The following is a 24,264-nucleotide window of genomic DNA, read 5'->3' as shown; positions in this document are numbered from 1 at the left end:
ATGGGAAATTAAATGGAGGCTCTATCTGGCCACTCACATGGCTAAAGATCCCATGTCACTATTTTGAAGCACAGGGACATTATCCTCAGTGTTCTGGCCAATTCTCATCCTTCAACCAATATCAAAAAACTGCTGTTCATGTGAGTTTGCTGTTCACCAATTGGCTGTCACATTTCCAACATTACACCACTGTCAATTCAAAAAGTACTTAACTGGCTCTAAAGCACTTGGACTGTCCTGTTGTGAAAGGAACTATATAAATGCAAGCAGCAGACAGAAGGTTCCAATGTTAGATTAACTGAATTTACTAAACAAGAACAAAAAAGGCTAGTGTGCCAGTCATATTTGTGCAGAGATAAAAACCGAGTGCCAAAACAACTCAGCCGGTCAGACAGCTCTCCCTCCATAGCTGCTGTCTGACTTGCTGAGTAGTTCCAGCACCTGCAGTATTTTGCTTTTATTGTGCAGAAGTCATTTACTATTATATTTTCAACAAATTTAGAAACCTTGCAAATGTGTATAAGTTGCTGCTGTAGCTTAAAACCCTGAAAATGCTGAAACTTTCAAACTAGATTCTACAGGTTTGTGGAATATTTTAGTTTAAACAAAGGCTGGTGATAGTGGAGGCACCACTCTTGAGAGGTACATAGTGCTGCTTTGTAATCCAGAGTGCCATAGAAAATTTAATACTTCCTTTTTAGAAATAAAGAGGTCAAAAAATAGTTGGTTGTGATGTTTAACAGAAGAACCAATACTCACAGGGTGACGGCTACTGAGAAATTGCTGTTTTAAATCCTCTTTAGCAAATTTCTCCCCTGCAGGATGATTCAGTCAGCACTAAGCTGACTTTGAGTGATCATTGTGTGTCAGCATTAGTGGACGCGTCGCTGCTCAACTTTTGCTCATTTGACATCTGCAATTACACTTCCAGCGAAGGGAGGAACATGCCACCCTCCCTAAATCATTGACTTTTCTGCAGGGAACAGTTGCCAATTTGGTAGAAATGTTGCATTGCATTTCAGACAAAAGCTAGACTCTGAACGGTCATGTAACACAGCAGCCCCACAATCAGAATTAAGTCTAGAGTTTGTCCTGCTGCAGAAAACAGAGACTGGGACTTTTCATGACAGTAATCCTGCTCCAAATTAAGGAAATTCCACAACCCGAGCAACAGTTTGACAAATGTTCCAGGAACATGGAAACAGAAAACCACAGCTAGAATATCCAGAGTTTTGGGTCTTTTATTCATTTAGGATGGTATGGAAAGTAATTAAACGGGAATCCATTCAGGCCTTTAATGAGCCATTCTCCACAAATAAACGAGTTCATGAAGAAAGGAATCCACCATCCACAGGCAGAGTCACTCCATTTATCATCGAACTTCTGTCACTGAGGAGGAAGATTATTGCATTCACCACTTCATCTATCTCTACAAAGAAAATGAAAAATAAAAACATTAACTATGCATGCAATAATCCAGAACAATTGTAGTTAGAATCTAAAATCAATCTGGTCAGCAGTTGAGTGAAAATAACAAGATTAAAAAGAAGTGCCAGATGTCCCCATAACTGAAAGATAGGGACGGGAACAGCGAATGCTGGGCTGAGATCTGGCATATATTTAGGAGGAAAGAAAAGTAGTAACTCAATCTTTGCTATTGTGTATTAAAGTGGCAGAGCGCCAAAGGCCCAGGGGGAAAAAACTGTAATTCTCCCCCTTCCCCCAACATGAGTGTGGGCTGGTGGGGGGGTGGTGGGTGGGTGGGTGGTGAGGGGGGGGGGGCGGTGGGGAGGAGTAAGCTATTTCATTTCAAATCATAAGCTGTAACCCTATTAAAAAATTGAATACAGGCAGTTCTCTATGATGTTCAAGTTACGACAGACGGCACTTATGTTTATAAAATGACACCCCGTTTTGATTTTCTCACGTTGGTTTCAACTTTACGCCATGCCAGCAAACCAGTTCAAACATTCATACGTGTGCATTGACACTCTGCGCCACCCATCTCCCTGACAAAAGATCCTCAGTTGCTATTCTGACGCCATTAGCACAGTATCATATTACTATGTGTATTTTTAGTTCATGACTTTTTATGTCACTGGTTCATATTTACAACATAAATACATTAATGTTGTTATATTAGCCATTTATAATTGATAGAGTACAAAATTCTGGGTTATTTTGGTGAAAATAGGCCTTGGTTCAGGAAGCAATCCCCCATTTCTAACATTGTCTTAAGGGAAAATTGGTTCCGAGTTACGACCTTTTGACTTAAGATGTGGTTTTCAGGAACCAATTGTGTCATAGATCCAAGGACTGCCTATGTAGGTCATAATACACAAAACTAAAATTTCAGTTAGTACCTGGATAATCCTGTGTTTTGCACATTAAAGGATTGTGATTTTTATCCTCTCACTCGCTACTACTAGCACTCAAAACTTAGTTTTTAAAATCAGTAGAGTTTCTCTGGATCTGGTCTAGCAGCCAGGTGAATGGATCTCTACAGAAGTAACGTTCCTCTTACGATTGAATTTTGGTGCAGATGCTTTGGGCATTGCTACAAATGCTTTGAGGCAGACAGGTTAAAATGTCACCCGCCTGCTTTTGGCAATTAAATCTGTTCAGCTAATTGCCAATCCCTTGTACCAGATACACAGGTCAATGCTGTTTTAAATATAAATACAGCCCTGCTTGTTTTCATATTGTATGAAGTAGTAAGAGGGGCCAGGTAGCAACATGTGAGTCATTAATAAATACCTAAAGGACAAAATATTAAAAATCATGTCCATTACTGTTCTGCACAATGACAAGACAGCTGTATTCAAGTCAGTGAAAACAGCCAATTAAAGCAGGCTTTCCTCAATATCAGGAGAAGTCAAAACACATCTGTACTTAATCACTCACCTGCAAACCTCTGCAGTGGGATACGTGACAACATTCCTGCAGCTTTTGTTGGGTCACTCCATCCAGTCCGACCCCTTGCGGTCATCACTACAGTGGGGTTCACTGCATTCACTCTGATCTGTGCAGAAGCAGAACAAAAAAATATAAAATTTTACTCGAATGTTGCTCTTACAACTTAAGCTGTTCAAAAGGCAGCTTAAATGCTTCTAGATCTCAAATCTTAGCATTCCAGAAACCCGTTTGCACTGAAAGTCAGTGCAGTTACAGGAGCTGGACCGGGCTGACTGAAACAAGTTTGAAGATATAGCATTATCCGAGGCATCTTCTTCATGAATCAATTCAGCCAGTTACAGAAGAGACAATGGAAAGTTATTAACAATAACTCTCCATTCTATTTTTAAAAATTCTGAAAAACGAATCAAGAATGGCGTTTCCTAGTTTCAGGGAATGGTATTGAGTACCCTCTAGTGGTTAATTTGTAAAACTGAATTACATATTCAAAAGCAAATGTTGTATTTGAATGCTATCATTCTAACTGAACAATCAAGTGGCCTTAAAAGAATCAGAAATAAAAATCCTTCATATTGCTCAGTTCCCAGTTTCATCGTGGTCACTGACATTTAGAATTTGCCCTACCATGGGCTTTACTTTAATTAAATAGATGTTGAGTTTCAAGTTAAAATTCCAAAACTTGAGATTTAACTTGATGAAATCCTCACTCTAGAATATCAGACCAACTTGACAACCTACAATATTCAGTCTTGGCCAGTTGAATTTTACAGTTGCATTTCCATAGTCAAAGGGCTGTGGTCAAAGCGTCAAACCATGCAAAAAGATTCAGCAGCAGAGATTTCATGGTTGTGTATTTCCTTAAAAACAAAGGACAGCACTTTCTGTGGGGGGTGGGGGGGTGGGGGCATTTTTGTTGTGGATGCAGTTTAAAGTTTATAATAAAATAATTCTTTAAAACAGCAAAACATCTTAAGTAGCACTTTTGCAAAGGGATGTTTTGAAATTAAACAAGGGTTTTATTTTCATTTATGTGTCATACTCTGCCTCAACAACATTTCAATGCATTACAGACCCTCACGCATGCAGACATTTTAATACCTGGAAGCATTTTGCATGCTATTCTACATTGTAGTCAACCTACTGGCACAGAATGCTACTCATTGACAAATTAAGCATTCCATGTCTTATAGCGCAAGTCTAGAACCAGCTTTTTTTTTAGGACATTTAGCATTTGTTTGGCAGAGCTAAAACAATGATTTATATTCTCTGGCAGTTCAGCAAGTGGAGAGAGAAAAATGCAATGGCTGGCAGCAACAAAAAATGTGAACAGTTTCTAAATCAATCTCGTCTTTTCATACTTTGTCCTTTTTCCTATTAACTAGATGAAAAGTGCTACAAATATTCCTTGAATGCCAGCGGGAACTGAGGGCAGCAAATCCAACTTGTCCACTGCCCAAGCTGGCAAAATGGGACTCGTTCCATCATTTACCATCATATTGTCCCCAGTAGTGTTGGATTCAATACGGTTGGATTTCTGTTGAAGGATCTGTGAAGCTAGCACCTCTATACTCTGTCCACACACGGAACAAACATCAGAATACTGCTATACTAGAGAGAGATAGGCTCCAAATCAAGCTGACCAATAAAGATCATACTGGAGGTCAATGCTGCTAAGCCATTCTAGTTGGAATGATATTAATATACCTTTAGAAAGAATAAATTATTATAGAATCTAATGGTGTCAGATGACCATTTGCATATTTCAATATTTACCTGGTGTGGTCCCAGCTCAAGCGCCATCACTTTTGTCAGCGTATCCACAGCTCCTTTTGAAGCACCTTTAAAACAGCAAAGACAAGATGCACTTAAGGAGGCAACATGGCATCACCCAGGAAGACCAACATTCAATCTGGAAGGCACGTTAGGTAATTGAGACAGCAACTGACCAAAGGGGAGAGCGCAACATCAGCCATAGTGCCCATTCTTTATTGCTATTTAGTGTGTGTGGACAAGCTCAGACCCAGAGGTACTAGGAGGTCATTTGACCATGGAAGCTGAGGTTTAACCAATATCCGCACCTAGATTCACAAAAACGGCCATTAGGGTAAGGTGCCTGAAAGTTGCCATCACTATGAATTGTACTTCAGCAGAAGTCAGGAGAAAAGCCAAGAATTAAAAACATGAAACTTTGGATTTCAGAGCTGATGAGGCAACAGTTGCCAAAAAACCAGGGGATGAGGGAGCAAACGTGCACGTAGATGATTTCTACAAGTTAATACACATGCTCTGACTTACCAATTTTATTCAACAGATCACTCCTTTTGAAACACTGATTTTCTATTGCAAGATGAGGAAAAAGAATAGATGTCAAAGTTCCCACGCCTGCCTCATGAATATGAATTAAAATTCTCTATGCATGAAGTTTAATCAGACAACATTAAAATTTATTAAATCAAGCTACGTTGTTGATTTTAAAGCAATGTTTGCAATTAGCTAGTTATTGGGAAAGTAGCTGCCAGATCATTAAACTCAAGTCACATATGCCACGATTAAACAATCCATCACTTGAAGTGTCAGCTTGCCTCCTGGGGAGTTTCTGCAATCAAGGTCTAATCCTAGGCGTAAACACAATATCTAGGCTGACAATGCAACACAAACGGATGTACAGCTACCATTCTGATTAGATAATAAATCAAGACCACATCTACCTGTTCCAACAGGCAAGATCCCAAGTACTTCACATGCAATATTTCCAAAACAATGAGATGTTATATAAAATGATTTTTCTCCAAAAGCATGTTCAGTCACAACTGATGGCAATTACTTGTCTTTATACAGCCACTCATCAGATCTCAGGATGTCCTAAAGCTCAGGATGATCCCTGCAGAGATCTATAACTTTCCACTGACTGTCTAGAAGGATCACAACAAGATTTCAAGTTAAGACTTTTACTGTAACCAAACTAAAAGCAACATACACCAAATACTATTTTTGTAGGCAACTTATGCTCTAAACGATGAAAAAAGTTTCCCCACTTTTGAAGTGACCAGAAATCCGCCACCACAGTTATATTTTACACTATCCTTTAAATGGACACTTTATTCTTCCACAACCAGTCCAAAGCTGATGACCTTTCTCCTTTTCCAGCTGTAAGGGTTACCCTGGAGATTCCTCCCTCTGGTCAAAACTAGGCAAATCTTCCAGCCTTGTTTAAATCTTCACAAACTTGCTCTCTTCAATCTGAGCACAAGCTCCCAACCACATTGTGTAGTAACAGAATCAGTATTTTCTCCGCTTCAGGTGCAGGTCTGGCAGCCTCTCTCTCAGATTCTTGCAGACTGATTTGGGAGTTTCATGGATTTCTCAGAAAACCCAACACCCTAATACTACAGTGGATTTCTGTGGACTCTTCACTCCTGACTCAAAGCCCATCTCTATGGCAACGTGGATTACATGGACTTCGTAATAAGTAGAATTGCTAATTAGCTATCCTCTAGGCCTCAAGCTCCATTATATCTTGAAATTAAATAGGCAGTTTTAAGTATAACATTTATAAAATCTGACGCTCCCAACACATACCTGTGAGACTCGCAGACTAACAGTCTACCCAGTCAGCACAGATGCTTTGGCCATTGTCCAGAGATGTGAACATCTTGCACCTTCCTCTCCTTTAACAACCAAACCACAGGCTTCTTGTTGGCCAGAATTCAGAACAGGTCACATGACCTCCTTCATTTCTCCATTTTACCTTAAAAAGACAGTCCCAAAAACAAAATCTCAAACTTTGTACTTGTAACAATATACAATGAATTACTTTATAAAGTATTCATTGATATATAGCTTAGAGAAGAATATTTGCTAAGATACCAGAAGTCCCTGATCTTAAACTTAATCATTGTGTCTAGTGGGTGTTGAAGTGCTAATGATGAAAGAGATATCAAAAGAAATAAAAAGTGATTTAAAATCAAATTGAACCACTCTGCCAGCATCTGATTCCAATTTATTATGCATTTTTGAATGAAAGTAGATCTACGTGGAAAGAAAAATATGTTATAACCAAAAGTACTAACCAAGGTATATCTATAAAATTCATTCTCAGGATGTGGGTGTCACTGGCAAGGAGAGCATTTATTATCTATATCCCTCCTTGCCCCAAAAAGTAATGATGGGCTTTCAGAGGGCAGTTAAACAAATCAGTGACGGTACCCAAGTCACTTATAAGCCAGGCTGAGTAAGGATGACATCCTTCCTTCCCTAAAAAGGGAATTAGTGAACCACTTGGCTTTTTCACAATCTGGCGGCTTCATGGTCCTGACTACAAGATATATAGGAGCATGACTGGGTTTATTCAATTTTTCCTTCCCTAAGATATTAAATCCAGTATTTACTTATGGAGTATAAGTCAGACCACTATCACTCTTTGATAGCATCACTGCTGTAACATCCTACATATTACTAGTAGGGCTAGGCCATAGCATTCAACTTCCACCAGATGCCAGAAATATTGCTTTTATATAATGGTGGTGCCATTCACGTACAATAACAAATTCCTGGGTCAAATAATATTGGAGCAGAACACAAAACCCTCACCAATTTTTTTTCAAAGTGCAGCTCTGCTAAAGTGAAACTAAATTAAGAATAAAGAGTTACTTTTAAACCAACTAAATTTGCAGCACATTTTCCATTCCAGGTTTGCCCAATCTATGCAAATTTATTCAAGTATATTGCTGAATGAGGGTTTGGACCTCAGTGCCAATGTTTTTCTTCCCATTGGTCTTCTGTCTTCAGGGTAGACTATTCCAGACCTACAGACTAACAACCGTCAAGGCAGCACAGCACTACTTGTTTATTGTATTCACTTTAGTGCATGCTAACAAGAAGCAGGAGTAGGCCATTCAGCCTCTTGAGCCTGCTCCGCCATTTAATAAGGTCATGGCAGATCTGATAGTAACCTCAAATCTGCATCCCACCTACCTATCACCCCCTTGTTTACCAAGAATCGATCCACCTCTGCCTTTAAAATATTCAATGACTCTACTTCCGCCACCGTTCCTGGAAGAGAGTTCCAAAGACACACGACCATCTGAGTGAAAAAATTTCACCTCATCTGTTTTAAATGGGTAACCCCTTATTTGTAAACAACAGTGACCCCCTAGCTCTAGATTTTTTCACCAGAGGAAACATCATCTCCACATCTACCCCGTCAAGACCCCTCAGGATCAAATCGCCTCTTACTCTTCTAAACTCCAGAGGATACAAGACTAGTCAGTCCAGCCTTTCCTCATAAGACAACCCACCCATTCCAGGTATTAGTCTGGTAAACCTTCTCTGAACTGCTTCCAATGCATTTACATGCTTCCTTAAATAAGGTGACCAATACTATACACAGTACTCCAAATGTAGCCTCACTCTGTACAACTGAAGCATAACCCCCCCTATTTTTGTACTCAGCTCCCCTCACAATAAATGATAACATTCTATTAGCTTTCTTAAATATTTGCTGTACTTGCATACTCACCTTTTGTGATGCATGCACTAGGATCCCTCTGCATCTCTGCACTCCGCAATTTCTTGCCATTTAGATACTATGCTTTTTTATTCTTCCTGCTAAAATGGACCATGTCACATTTTCCCACATTTTATACTCCATTTGCCAGATCTTTGCCCACTCACTTAACCTATGTCTTTTTGTAGCCTCCTTATATCTTCTTTACAACTTACTTTCCTACCTATCTTTGTGTCATCAGCAAATTTGGCAACCATCCCTTCCTCCAAGTCATTTAAACAAATTGTCAATAGTTGAGGCTCCAGCACTGATCCCCTGTGGCACACCACTCATTACATCTTGCCAACCTGAAAAAAAACCCATTTATGCCGACTCCCTGCTTCCTGTTAGCCAACCAATCTTCAGTCCATGCCTGTATATAACCCCCTATACCATGAGCTTTTATTTTTCGCAATAACCTTTGATGTGGCACTTTATCAAATGCCTTCCAGAAATCAAAGTACAGTACATCCACCAGTTCCCCTTTATCCTAAGCACATTACTTTCTCAAAGAAGTCCAGTTCAGTTGGTTAAAAACGATTTCCCATTCGCAAAACAGTACAAGTCTCTTCCTGGAATGCACTCCCCCCCATAGGTTTCTATGCGAATAATGACATCCTCTGTGGCTACAATGAGGCATTCCAACTATTAAAAAAAAATCAAATTCATGGCAAATGTGATTTGCTCATTGGGTAAGGACAGATTACAGGTTAAAGTATGTGCTACAAAGTCCAAAATAACCCACAAAAGCACTCCAATTCACAGACAGTGAAAGGTTAGGCAATGGATAGAACTCACCGTATACAGCATGGTCTCTCACAGCACTTTGAGACGCCTGACTGGAGATGTTCACGATAGAACCACCACCTCCACAACATTTCATTCTCCTTGCAATTATCTTAAAAAAAGGGGAAACCATTAATGACTGAACTCAATTACTAGCAAGTCACTATCAAAGTGTAGCTTTACCCACTGTACAGACATTTATTTTTAATAAATCTGTATTTATGGATTGTTTCTGAAAGAGCTGAAGATCTGTGAAAGTGTTGCAGAAATACCAACAGCCGAGTTGTGGGTTTAGATGGTGTGGTAGCATTGTGATGTTGTAGGATATAGATTTATACTTGAGACTCTCACATGGCAGCCTCCTGATCTCCTGTGGCCTATAAAGCGATGAACAAGGCAAAACAGGTTCTTCCTGTCACCCAGCCAGCCAGACTGCACACCTCAAAAATCACTGGATTTCATGCAGCACAGAGAGGTCTCAGAGCAGATCCTTGGCCTGGTCAGAAGGTTTACTTTTCATTTCTGAATCGATGCCAAATTCCAATTGACAAATTCAGCTTGTGGTGGAAAAGGGCCACTCGACACTCACTATCCGGGTATACACACAAGGAACGGCCACTAATCCTGGATACTAGATATCTGTTACCGCCTGTGGCATCACAGACCAGAAAAGTCGACCAAATGGTGATGATAAGGACAAGAATATGGTAGTGTTACAGTATAACTCAGTGTTCACTATTGAAGAGTGGTGACTGAAGCCCCCAACCTACCACAAACTTTTGTCCCCTATCTCCAACCCTAACCAAGCTCATTTTCTTTATATGATAAGCCTATGAAAATTATAAAATTCTCGTGAATAAGTACAAAACCTGTTAAATGCAAATCTCGCAAGGAAACAGCAGCATTCTTACCTGTGAAATATGTAACAGTGCTTTCACATTAACGCCAAACATTCTGAAAAATATCAGATACAAAATGACAAAGATTATAGAATATTTCTAAGGTTACAAAGCGAGTTGGTGATCATTTTTTTTTCCTGCTATAAGCTACTCAGCACTGCAGGTTCCCCAGTTCAATCTCTCCACAGCTTATCAGTATCCTTGATGGTAGGAACCACAAATGAAACTGATTATTCATCCAGTAACAGGTAGGCAGCATAGGCACTAATGACCTTTTCAGGGTTCAAGCCTATATTGCAGCTTCTGGACCCATCTCTGTCCACACTCCCACCATCTGATGCCCTGTTGGCCCTTGTATTTCACAAACATTCACAGAATTGACTTCTTCCAACTGACCCACCACCATGGAGCTAGTCAATGGAATGGTCATGTAAAGAACATGCCTTGCAAGTGTTCCTATCCCTACTTTTTATTTGCTCCACTTTCTGCTCTCCTGTTTGGGGTAATGCATATCGGATCACCATCTCCCCTCTCCCACAGCCTCCCCACCACTTCTGCTGCCACCTTTGATAGTTCCCCTTCCTGCTTATTCGGACCAGGAATTAAGAAAGCACCGAATGTTCATGGAAAAAACTTTTAATTTTCTGTACCCTGTTCATTTCCTCCCATCTATTCCAGCCAAGTTAACTGTACAGATCCCATTTGCTGCACCAACAGCTGCTTTTACCCTCTCCTGTGCACTGTTCTCTACCCACCAGTGCTTACCCTTGGCCTAAAACTCAACCTTTACCCTTGCTCCTTCCCGTAATCCTCCTCTGTCTTCTCAAATACCCACAATTTCTCTACTTTTGTGTATCATGCTACCGGCTGGTAAAGTTCAAAATTATAGTTATAGTGACAAAGTGGCTTTTCAGCCTATCAAGGCAATGCTGGCTCTCTGTGGAGCAATCCAGTCAGTCCCATTCCCTTGCTCTATCCGCAAAGACCTGCAAGTTTATTTCCCCCAAGTTCCCTCCAATTGTCTTTTAGAAATCATTGATCATCTCCACTCCCACCATCCTCGTAGGAAGCAGGTTCCAGATCATTACCACTTGCTGCGGTTAAAAAAGTTCTTCCTCACATTCCCTACATCTCTTGCCCAAAACCTTAATCTCTGTCCCATAAATTTTCCACCCCGGCCCACCCCCACCACAGCCTCGCCCGCCCCGGCCCAACCCCACCTCAGCCTCGCCCACCTCAGCCCAACCCCACCAGTGTCTCGCCCACCCTGGCCCAACCCCACCACAACCTCGCCCACCTCGGCCCAACCCCACCACAGCCTCGCCCAACCCCACCACAGCCTCGCCCACCCCGGCCCAACCCCACCACAGCCTCGCCCACCCCGGCCCAACCACACCACAGCCTCGCCCACCTCGGCCCAACCCCACCACAGCCTCGCCCACCTCCACGAAATCTCTTTTCTTTGAAGGAGAACAACTCAGTTTCTCCAGCTTAACCTCGTAGCTAAAATCCCCCATCCCTGAAATCATTCTGGCAAATCTTCATTGCACCCTCTCAAGGACCCTCACATCATTCCTAAAATGAGGTGACCAAAACTGGACGCAATACCCTAGTTGGGGTCCAACAGGGCTTCATAAAGGTTCAGCATAACTTCCCTGTTTTTAGATGCAATACTTCTATTTATGAAACCCAAGATCCCATGTTTTGCTAACCACTCGATATGTCCTACCACCTCCAAAGATCTATTCACATGGACCCAAAGGTCCCTCCATTCTGCACATTCTTTACAACTAAGCAATTAAGTCCCTATTTCCTCTCCCCATCCCTTCTGTCAAAATGCATCACCTCACACTTCCCTATATTGAATTCCATCTGCCACGTCTGCCCATTCTGCTAGCCTATCTACGCCCCTGTTGCAGTTGATTTATCATCCTTAAGCCATTTTTATCCAAGCTGACACTGACCCACCTATTCCTAAGCCTCAATTTTACTAACCAATCTTTTACGTGGCACTTTTGACAATGGCTTTCGGAAAATTCATATCGACAACATCCACTACATTACCTCCATCATCCTTCAGATGCTTCAAAAAATTCAATTAGGTCAAATACGATCTGCCTTTTACAAATCAGTGCTGGTTCTCAATTAACTCAATCCTCCCCACCACACCCTCCCCCACAATTACTGTTTCTAAAACCGTACTCAACACTGATGCTCAATTAACTGGCTTGTATTTACTAGGCATGTCCCTACCTCATTTCTTGAATAAGGGTGTCACATTTGCCACTCTCCAATCCTCTGGCACCTCTCCTGGGAAAGACTGGAAGATGATGGCAAGTCCTTCGCTAGCTCCACCCACTTCCTTTAACAACCCGAGATGCTTACCATCTGGGCCAAATGATACATCCCTGAAGCACAAGCAGCCTTTCCAGTACATCCTGCCTATCAATTTGCATCCTCCCTATTATCTCTACATCTCTGCTTTCAATATCTTAATCAACAGCCTCTTGCTTAATAACTACTGGTACAAAAGTACTCATTAAATACTCTAGCCTTGCTCTGTACCTCTAAGCATATAATCACCCTGTCTTTAGTCTCCATCCTGCCTCTTACTTTCCACTTATTATTTACATGCTGGTAGAAGATTTTTATGCCAACTGTCATCCGGTCTTATTTTCCTCTTCACTTCCCCTTCTCAACTTATTGTATTTGGCCTTGTTTGTGTTTGAATTCACCCGGCATGCATCATCCAACATATCTTGCATCTCGCTCATCATCTAAAGAGCGCTGGCTTTGCTTCCCTGATCTTTTATCCTCATTGGGGTGTACCTAGCCTGTACCTGAAACATCTCCTCCTTAAAAAGATCATCCATAGTTCCATTACAGTGAAATTTCCTGTCAGTCTCTGATTCCATTTCACCCTGGCTTGATCTCTTCTGAGTGCACTGAAATTAGCCCTCCTCCAATGTAAAAAGTTCTACTTTAGAATATTCCTTGCTTTTCTCCATTACTAATAAATGATCACTCTTACCCAAGTATTCCCCACAAACACTTGGTCCACCTCCTTTGCCCAGCACTGGTGCCACATTCTCACTGGACCAACAACATACTGGTCAAACAAGTTCTCCTGAACAAATCTCGTAATTTCTTTTCCCTCCTACCCTTTACTCTATCCCAATCTATGTTTGAGTAATTAATGTTAATGTCCCCCCAATATTACCACTCTATAATTCTTGCACATCTGTGATTGCCCCGCAGATTTGCTCCCCTTGCTCTTACTATTTGGAGGACTATAGGATATCCCCCATTGGCGCAATCATCCCCTTTTTGCTTCTCAAATCTAACCAAATGTATTGTCATTGACCCCCCTCCTGTCTTTCCAACACTACAATGTGCTCCCTAATCAGTACTGCAACCCCACCTCCCCTTTTTTCCTTCCCTACTTTTTATCTCCAAATATTAAGCACCCAATCCTTGGGCTGAATTTTGCCCTTGATGGGTGGGCGGGCCCGACCGACTTGGCGGTTTGTACCTCCACCACCCTTTCAGCCAGTGCGTCCCACATTACTCTGTCCAAAAGGTCCTCAGCACCTCACCTGTCAACCTCATGGCACTCAACTTAAATAAATGCCACCACGTTAGTCATCCCTGCGCCAAGGGGAAATGTTGCCTTCTGTCCACCCATTCAATGCCCCTCATTACATTATGAAGGTCAATAATGTGAGCTGTCAATCTCCTGTGCTCCACGGCAAATGTCGCAAGTGTTTGCAATGTTTCTTCATCACTGCAACTCTCCAAGCCAGCATGCATCCAGGTCAGGAACCTCTGCATTCTCCCCACTCCAGTGCCATCCCTCCCATGAAGCGCAGGTCACAACTGGGCGCAGAAGTGTAGATGTGGCCTCGACAGCGTTTTCTACACTTGCAACATGACCTCCCTTTTCCTACATTCTATTCCTCGGCTAATAAAGGCACGTCTGGCTTCGACCTTGTTAAACGCCTTAAGTTCCTGTTCTGCTACCTTAATGGGTCTGCCCAGCAAGGTCCCTGTAATCGTCGTGACTTCCCACGGCCCTCCCATTACTCATGTATTCCTGTACCTTGCTTGTCTTGCCCAAGTGCTTAACTGAACACTTAACCACATAACATTCCATGTGGCATTCCTTAGGCCATCTGACCAGCCTGTCTGTATGCGCGTGTAATGTTTGGGCCTCCTCTTGACTATATACCACCCCACCAATGTCCGTCTCCTTACGTTCTTGAAGGGTGAGCGACTTATGAGTCTGGGGGGGAAAGGGATGAAAGGTGTTACTGACTGAACCCTAACTGATGCATTGTCCTTGTTGTTAATTTCAGCATCACCACCACATGGCCGCCCCCAACACGTCCAGAGCCCCCCCCCTCCACACCTGAGGGCCAAGTCTTGCAACTTGCGGCACATTCTTTCAGCCAGCCAGGCACTGGCGCAGCGACAAACACTTCGGTGGGGAATATAATGTCGGCTAGTGTTCCGGGGTACAGTGGAGAGGGCACTTCACAATCGCTGGAGGAGATAGCAGGGACAGAGAGTGCCAATGGCGCCAGGAGCCGGAGGACTGCAGGGGACCAGGAACAGGCTGAGTCCGGCAGTGATGATGTGCCTCTGGAGATGTCACCAATGCAGCAGCTGCAGGACAAGCGGCCGGGTGCGCGGAAGCATCTGGCAGGGTTGCATGAGGGTGTGCTTCAGTTGGTCTCTGTGGTGGAGGAGTCCAGGCAGAGTGTCAGTGAAGGCATGAACCTCAGGACAGAGCTTCAGGCTTCCTCCATTGAGAGATTGGCGACTCTCATGGAGAGCGGCATCGATCGGATTGAGAGTCTTCTGATTGGGTTACGCTCTGACCCGCAAGCTCTCACAGCGCTAATGGCCATGGGTGGTCATTCCTAATGTGGGAGATGTTCTGGGCACCAAGTTTTGCCGCTTGGTGCCCATGCATGTGTGGTGAGCAGGGAGGTCCAATGTGACCTCATGTTGGCGCAGCAGCTGCCTGTCATCGCTGCAAGCTCCTCTCAGGGTGCTCCGGATGAGGGCAGCAGCTCCTCTGCCCCTCTGCCAGTGACCGTTGCTTCCATTGAGGCTGCAACAACTGGGGAGGTGCCATTTCTGGAACTGGCCACTCCCTCCCAGGCGGGGCCATCACAGGCTCCATGGGCCAGAGGACGGCCGCCAAGGTCATCGACGCCAACAGGACAGCAGAGTCAACAGGCCGTCTCACAAGCCACTCCGAGCGATGGGGTGGCACCTAGATGTAATTCCCGCAAACGAAAGCATAAGGCACGTTAGGCAGTCCACGGGTTTGTTACTGGTGATTTTGTGTTGACCCTAGATTAGGGAAAAAATAGTTGTGTACATCTGAGTAACGTTTGTGTTTTATTTTGGATTGAATAAAGTCCACTTTTCTGACCATGGCTGAGGGTGTTTCCTTTGTGCTGCATTTGTATGTTTCACAGACATCTCATATGAGTGTTTGAGTGGACATTGATGTTTCTGTACTAAGCCCTTAGTTGCAGCTGATGAGGTGGAAGATGTAGCACCTAAGTGCCACGTGTGGAAGCGCCAGGCAATGCTGGTCCTGCAGATCCATGTGTGTGGAGCTAGCTGAAGGTTCTTTGGATTAAATTGTCCCGGATGTCCCTGCCTCCTTGGAGTAATAGCGGGTGGGCGTGCTGCCCCTCGTCATCGCCCTGTGCTTCCTCATCCTCTGAGCCACTGCTGGATTCATCATGTGCAGTCTCATCCAATGCGTCAAGGTCTTCATCGTCAACTGCAACACCCCTTTCCAGCGCAAGACCGTGCAGAGCGCAGCATCACAGAGGCGTGATCTGGGGGGTACTGGAGTGCGCCCCCTGAGCGGTCCAGGCAACGGAAGCACATCTTGAGAAGACCGATGGCTCTCTCCACCACAGCCCTTGTGGTACCCTGGCTCCTATTGTAGCGCTCCTCAGCTTCTGTTCTTGGATGGCGGAGAGGCGTCATGAGCCACCTTCTGAGGGGATAGCTCTTGTCACCCAGCAGCCAAACATCCAGCCGAGCCGGAGCACTGAAGTGCACCGGTACCTGGAAGTGTCTGAGGATGTAAGCGTCGTGGGAGCTACCTGGGTACCTTGCACAGATTTGTAGATTCAGCATCCTGTGATCACACACTATCTGCACGTTCATGGAGTGGAAGCTCTTCCTGTTGACGAAGGCACCGGCCTCACTCGCTGGCGCCTTGATGGCCATATGTGTACAGTCTATTGCACCCTGGACATGGGGGAAGACAGCAATGGCCGTGAAGCCTCTGGCTCGCTGTGCCTGACTTGCCTGGTCACAGCAGAAGTGGATGAAGGTCAATGACCATCTGAACAGAACGTCTGTAACCTGCTTGACACAGTGTGGACAGCTGATTGGGGAACACCGCAAAGATCACCCACCGAGCCCTGGAAAGAGCCAGAGGCATAGAAGTGGAGGTCAACTGTGACCTTCAGAGCCACTGGCATGGGATGTCCACCCACACAGTTAGGGGAGATCTCAGGGCCAATCATCTGACAGATACAGTTGACTGTTTCCCTTGACAGACGGAGCCTCCTTCGGCACTACACCTCAGTCATATTGAGGTAGCTGCTTCGCCGCCTGTATACCCTGACAGCAGGATAGTGGCATCTTCTGCGGCCCCTTCCACCTTGGACAACCTCTTGGCCCTGCGCCCCTTGTGCCTGTGCCTGGCCTCCCAAAGGTGGCTCCCCTGGAGGCTGATTGTCCACTCCTGGCCTCCTCCTTATTCTATCCCTCCCTTCCTCCTCAGAGGAACTGCTTCCAGTGGAGATGTCAGAACCCATACCCAGGCTAAATGGAGGCCTCCGGAAAGCTGCAGGCCCGATAAAGATTACTGTCTGCAGACTGCTGAGCTGAAGCTTCAAAGTGCAGAGAAATCTATTGGAAATCGATCTGAACTGCTAACAATCACACGGGCAAGTTTAAAACACTTTCTGCATTAAATACTTCAGAAAAAACACGAACAACCCCTCTGAGCCCACATATCCCACCCGTGGATGAGGGTTGTTAAAAAATCACTTACCCGCCTGCCTGCCTGTTGGGCCCGTGCGCCGAGCTGAAGTTCACACGGGCTCCTCAAAATCGGCGTCAATTCCCGAGTTAAGGGCTTTAATAGTGCGCCCACCCACCTAAATATCGCGATGCCGCGCACTGGCATCGGGACGCTCGCGCGACATTTTAAGCGCTGACGTGTGGACTCCGCCACCCGCACGTCGGCCAGAAAATTCAGCCGCTTATCTTTGTAAGCCCATTTTCCATAATTGCCATGACATCATGTCCCCACATGGCTATTTGTGCTAATGCAGGTCATACTGTCGTCTTAGGAACAGCTCTACACTTTTAACTATCCCTTTGATAGTTAAAACCTAAACGACTAGATAATTTACAGCTTTGCTCATTAGAAAAAAGAACATGTTGCTTTTGATCTCGTAATTAGGTTCAAGCCGTCCCACTGGGTAGAAGATGTCTCAGTTTACATCTGCCCAAGTGTGGGAGCATTCTACCAGGTTTCATTCAAAAAAGTACAGGAAAGGATACACAGAATACATTTAGATAATATATCTAAACACACACTGAACAATCATTGTGGAGCATTTGAATATTTATTCCCAAGACAATTTTAAAATACTTACCAGCTTCTTATTTAACCACAGGGTAAAATTGATAATAGTCCTGCTTCTATACTTTATAATTTAATACTGGGTCAGGTTTTGCAAAATCTTTCACATACTTATCAAATGCATCTTCCGTGACACTTAGAAATGGCTGCAAAATTACGACGGCAGCATTGTTCACCAAAAGGTCTATGCGACCGACATCCTTCAGAGCATTTTCTGTAGCTTCCCAGTCATTAATGTCCACGCAAACAGTCAACATTTTAGGGCACTAGAAGACATAAAAAAACAGCACTGGTGCAAAACTGATTTAACCAAATAAACAGAAAATTCTAGAAACACAGCACAGTGGAGCAATAATACATCAGTTTGTCAAAAAGTCACAGATCTGAAATGTTAACTTTTTCTCTCCCTCCAGATTCCGCCTGACCTGCTGAATACTTTCAGCATTTTCTGTTTTTATTTGATTTCCATCATCTGCCCAATTCTGCTTTTGGGTAACTTCAATGCTACTCAGAACACTAAAAACTTAAGACGTTTTATACACTAACTTGAAGAATTATACAAACATACAGACAAGGAGCAGGAGTGGGCCATTCGGACCCTCGAGCCTGCCCCGCCACTTAATAAGATCATGGCTGACCTGATAGTAACTTCATCCTGCATCCCACCTACCCCCGATAACCTATCACCCCCTTGCTTACCAAGAATCTATCCACCTCGATCTTAAAAACATTCAAAGACGCTGCTTCCACTGCCTTTTCAGGAAGAGAGAGAGTTCCAAAGGTCAATGCTCAGAAAAAATTTTGCCTCCACTTCGTTTTAAATGTGCAACCCCTTATTTTTAAACAATGACCCCGACTTCTAGATTCTCCCACAAGAGAAACATCCTCTCCACACCCACACTGTCAAGGCCTCTCAGGATCTTATGTTTCAATCAAATCACCTCTTACTCTAAATTCCAGCAGATACAGGCCTAGCCTGTCCAACCTTCCCTCATAAGACAACCCACCCATTCCAGGTATTAGTCTGGTAAACTTTCTCTGAACTGCTTCCAATGCATTTACATCCAGCCTTAAATAAGGTGACCAGTACTGCACACAGTACTCCAGACATGGTCTCACCAGTGCTCTGTGTAGCTGAAGCATAACCTCTCGACTTTTATATTCAAATACTCTTGCAAAATATGATAACATTCCATTAGTTTTCCTAATTACATACTGTACCTGCATATTAGCCTTTTGTGATTCATGCACTAAGACACCCAGATCCCTCTGCATCTCAGGGCTCTGCAATCTCTCACCATTTAGGTAATATGCTTCTCTTTTATTCTTCCTGCCAAAATGGACAATTTCACATTTTCCCACATATTCCATTTGCCAGGTATTTTCCTACTTGCCTAATCTATCTATATCTTTTTGTAACCTCCTTATGTCCTCTTTGCACCTTACTTTCCTACCTACCTTTATGTCATCAGCAAATTTGGCAACCAGCCCTTCATCCAAGTCATTTATATAAATTGTAAACAATTGAGGTCCCAGCACCAATTCCTGCGGCATTCCACACGTTACATCTTGCCAACCTGAAAAAGACGCATTAAAGCCTACTCTCTGCTTCCTGTTCGCCAGCCAATCTTCAATCCATGCCAACATGTTTACCGCCCCCCCCGCCCCCCCCCCCTTCAATACCATGAGCTTTTATTTTTCACAAGAACCTTTGATGTGGCACTTTATGAAATGCCTTCTGGAAATCTAAGTATGGTTCCCCTTTATCCATAGCACATGTTACTTCCTCAAAGAACTCCAATCATTGGTTAAACATGATTTCCCTTTCACAAAACCATGTGGACTCAGCCCGAATACCTTCAACTTATTATTTTGTCCATCAGGACTCAAAACCTGTTAACGTTGGAAGGTACCCGGTGCAAGCTCTGTGCAACCAATTTCTACATACCTCCTGAACAAGGCTATCCAAGTCAGACTGGGTCCTGGTTAATGCAATAACTTCTGCACCACATGCAAGTAGAGCCTTGGCAGTGGCTCTACCAATGCCTGAAACACAAATGTTGTACTGTCAAATTAAGAATAAATATCTTGTTCACTGAACCCCTATCCCCACCCTCCAGGATTGTGGCCACAGATCAGATCTACATTTCTTAAATGGTATAACCCAATTCCAGCAACACAAAGAAAAAGGCACATGTCACATCTGCAGACAAAAATCAACACCTGGTTTCTATTTGATGTTTATCTCAAGAATGAATCATTGGTCCCTAATTGATTGGTTGAAGTAGGCTTCCAACTAACTTTTCAAGCATTCCACTGGATAGTAGAAATTTAATACATATCCCCTCCACAATAGAGATTGACCCATCCTTCTACAATAGATAGCTACTGGATAACCCTCCCTCAAAACAAGGCCAATGAAATTAAACCAAACCTATTCCCATCAGAGTAGAAGACGTCTGGAGAAACTAGATTTTCAGCCTAGAAATGCCATCTGAGAGGTGATGGCCCAAGGAATCTGTAAAATTGTTACAAAGTATCACATAAATTTAAAACATGTTCAAACTCACCGCAGACATAAAACTAGAAACACGGTATCCAAAAATAAGTTGGAGCTTTGGAACCGAAAGCTAAAAAAAAACAATCATCCTGTGGAATTAACTTCTGGATAGAGGAGGGGAGTCAAAAATATTGGAATTATTTATCAGCTGGACTGTGTGAGCGCACATGAGTGGAAGGGTGGATTAGAATCTTTCTGGATGAAAGATTTAAAGAAAGGTCAGAGTTATACATCTCTCATTAGGCCAACTACTTGGGGGAGTAATGATGACATAAGAACATAAGAACTAGGAGCAGAAGTGGGCAATTCAGCCCCTCGAGCCTGCCCCACCATTCATTATGATCATGGCTGATCTCATTTCGGCCTCAACTCCAATTTCCTGCCCTCTCCCCATAACCTTTCAACCCATTAATAAATTAAAAATCTGTCTATCTCCTCCTTAAATTTATTCAGCGTCCCGGCATCTACTGCACTCTGAGGTAGTGAATTCCACAGATCCACGACCCTTTGAGAAAAGTAATTCCTCCTCATCTCAGATTTAAATCTACCATCCCTTAGCCTAAAATTATAGCCTCTCGCTCCACGTCTACATCGTCTATCCCCTTTAGCATCTTATATACCTCAATTAGATCTCCTCTCATCCTTCTAAACTCTAGCGAGTATAGGCCTAAACTGCTCAATCTCTCCTCATAAGACAAGCCCCGCATCTCTGGAATCAATCTAGTGAAATTCCTCTGAACCACCTCCAGTGCAACTTCCTTCCTCAAATAAGGGGACCAAAACTGTGCACAGTACTCCAGATGCAGTCTCGCAATGCCTTGTACAGTTGCAGCAACACTTCCCTATTTTTATACTCTATTTCTTTAGCAATAAATACCAACTGTCAAAATTCCATTTGCCTTCCTTGTTCCTGCTGAACCTGCATACTAGCTTTCAGTGATTCATGCAGGAGGACACCCAGATCCCTCTGCACTGAAACATTCTGAAGTTTATCTCCATTTAAATAATAAGTCACTGACAACATATATCCATAAAGCACCTTTAATGTAATAAACGAGCACACAGGAGCACCATAAAATTTGATAGAGTAACATAATGAAATATTAGTGCAGATAGCCAAAATAAAGATTTTAAGGAGTATGAAAACGGAAGAAAGAGTAGAGAGGCATATGTAGGGAGGGAATCGCGGAGCTTGGAGCCGACACAGGCACCAATGGTGGATAGATTAAAATTATGGATACTTAGGAGACCTGAATTAGAGGAGAACAGATTTGGCACGTCAGGTTAAAATCCTGTCCCCTAAGTTTCCTTTCAATATTTATTTTAAGCTACAATTTTATTAGTGAGTGCCCCTAAGCAGGTCCGGGAGTGGAAAGAGACAGTTACATTTTAGTTGATAATCTGTCAACCCAGGTTAGTATAAAAGATTTAGAAAGTATGACTGCAGCGGTGGAGAGGATGCAGGAGCTCGGAGTCCAGAAGGGACTGAACTCAACACCTGATGGCCAGGGCCGAAATGGATCGCCCCCCCCCTCCCCACCTACCCGCTTTCCCCTGGCCTTACCCGGGCTACTCACCTTTCCCAGCGCCCGTCACCAGGGCTCGTTTATGGGCCAAACTCCCCTCCATCCGCCTGGAAAAAAAAGATCAAGCAAGGATCCCGGTTAGAGAGGAGCCTGGGCAGTGACCAGGAGAACCTGTGTTAACCTGCCACCTCTCCACCAGCACGGAACTAACTAAACATAACTAACCCTCCCACTGGGTTTAAACTAGCAGCAGTTTACAGAGATTGGTTAAAGCAGCTCCTCCCCTTTTTAAATGTACCACCCACTGCCTGTGAAGACTAAATTGTGCCACTTGCTCAAAGTTAGAACTTTATTTGTAAAGCCTTGAATCTTTTTCCCCCTGAGGGCAAGACCTTCTTTACTACATGTCAACAATAATAAATGTGCTGTGGCTCTGTTGGGTAGCACTCTGTCGTTTCAGACAGAAGGTAGTGGGTTTAAGTTCCACTCTAGGGACTCAGGCTGATACACCCCAGAAGAGAGTTGAGGGGCGTCCGGTACTGTCAAGAGATACCGCATCTACTCAAATGGAGGTGTTAAACTGAGGCCCTCTCTCAGGTAGATGTGAAAGATTCCATGGCACTATTTCAAAATCTGATTTACCTAGTCATTGACTTAGGGAGCTCATTGGCTGCTGTGTTTTCTACATTATAAAAAGTGCTGTAAAGCACTTTGGGATGTTCTGAGAGTTCTATATAATTGCAAGTCTTTCTCAGAAACAGGCCACTTGCCCCACAAGTCTAAGCTGGTGTTTATGTTAAACACCAGCTTCTTCTGTTAATTTCCTTCCTCAGCTAACCCCACCAACAGATTCCTTTCTTCCTCATGTCTTTATCTATACTATACGCTTTTTTCTTGCTGTCACTATGTAAATTTAGGTTGCCAACTCTGATTGGAGGTATTCCAGGAGCTTCAACTACCCTGACCACTCTGGTTGGAGTCATACCTAACACAAAGGAAGATGATTGTGGCTGTTGGAGGTCAATCAGTTCCAGGGCATCACTGTAGGAGGTCCTCTGGTTAGTGTCCTAGGCCCATCTTCAGCTGCTTCATCAGTGACCTTCCTTCCATCATAAGGTCAGAGGTGGGAATGTTCGCTGCTGTAGATTGATAGGAGTTGACATTTGGGTTTCTTTATGTTGCAGTAGTAAAAATATGTTTTTTGTTTTGAGGGCTCAGATTTTCTTGAGAGCTACTTTTTGATTTTTGGGGACTACATTTTGGTTTTCAGGGGCTCCTTAGATCTAAAGAGTTAAATTAGAAACTAAACTGATCTCAAAGCAGGAATTTGCAATTTCCTGTTATGTCTCCATTAAAGGATATTAAAGAAGTGAGAGATTTGGTGCTGGGCAGGTGGCTAAGAATCCAACAACAATTAAACAGTTTTCCTTACTTCACCAATGTCACAATCCACCAGCCACATCATCTCCTTCTCCAGTGGCTGATATCAAAGCAAAAATCAAGACCTGGGATTTCAGGCTCTTCTGGATGAACTGGATTCTCAACATTTTCTAAGAATCAAATTTTCTCTCTAAGAAAACACATGCATGACAGCCAAAAAACTTGACGACAGGCACTTTCATAGCCGAAATATTTAAAGAAAAATCTAAGGGGGAACGGAAAAAAAAATTGGGTTTACTCCCACCATATTCCATCCCTGATCTCTTTACTCCTAAAATAATTTATTGAGCAAATATAGAAGAGGAAGAAAGCCATTGGAAAGTATTTAACTTTTGTTTTTGATTACACAACAATAAAGTTGTAAACCTGAAAGTCAGTTCCAGGAGGGTTTTAAAAGGGAAAACAAATATTATTTTTAAAAGAGAGTTGGAAAACCATATAGAAAAATAAGATCAGCTAGAAGTGTGAAAGTTGCCTGACATCCACATCCTCTCTCTCAGATGCACTCATTCACAGACACAGCCAGAGTCGCTTTACCTGCACCAGGTCCACCGCCATCTAGGTCTCCGTCTCTCCTATGCTGGCTGCTCCAGCTCCTCCGATCACAGGTTCCCTCCCTCTACTCCACCATCCCCACCCGCTGCTCCCCCAAACACAACCATGCATGGTTTTCCCACTCTCAACAAAACACCTGCGATTGTTCAGCCCCAAACCATGGAGGGGCCATCATATAAGGTAATAATTACCAGGGTGACCGTTCTTGAATTTTTCTCCGTCTTTCCTTCTTCACAGGCTACGTGTGATGTTTCAAGCGTGAATTTGCTCACTCCTCCCACCCTGCAATGTATTTTGAACCCTGTTATACTGACAGGGCAACAGCACTAAACTCTCAAAACAGA

General features: G+C 43.4%; 1 protein-coding gene across 2 annotated transcripts; it reads right to left on the bottom strand.

Annotated features, from left to right (window-relative positions):
* Positions 1 to 1,225: 1,225 nt before the first annotated feature.
* On the bottom strand, positions 1,226 to 23,044 carry LOC144699767 (L-xylulose reductase-like). 2 transcript variants are annotated; one of them, XM_078570986.1, is made up of 9 exons: positions 22,911 to 23,044; positions 21,977 to 22,032; positions 19,788 to 19,885; positions 17,951 to 18,105; positions 10,159 to 10,201; positions 9,260 to 9,359; positions 4,690 to 4,754; positions 2,905 to 3,022; positions 1,226 to 1,429 (listed from the first exon to the last, which is right to left on the bottom strand). In XM_078570986.1, exons 2-9 carry the CDS (start codon positions 22,026 to 22,028, stop codon positions 1,326 to 1,328), a joined length of 735 nt encoding a protein of 244 aa, XP_078427112.1. In that variant the 5' UTR covers positions 22,029 to 22,032; positions 22,911 to 23,044; the 3' UTR covers positions 1,226 to 1,325. The 2 variants fall into 2 exon arrangements, with proteins under 2 accessions (XP_078427112.1, XP_078427113.1); XM_078570987.1 differs by lacking the exons at positions 21,977 to 22,032; positions 22,911 to 23,044 and adding an exon at positions 20,274 to 20,298.
* Positions 23,045 to 24,264: the final 1,220 nt, after the last annotated feature.

The sequence above is a fragment of the Cetorhinus maximus genome, chromosome 24 (genome assembly GCF_964194155.1).
Source record: "Cetorhinus maximus chromosome 24, sCetMax3.hap1.1, whole genome shotgun sequence".
Lineage (NCBI taxonomy): Eukaryota > Metazoa > Chordata > Chondrichthyes > Lamniformes > Cetorhinidae > Cetorhinus > Cetorhinus maximus.
Note: the sequence above shows the minus strand (reverse complement) of the source record. Positions and strands in the feature narration are given on the sequence as shown.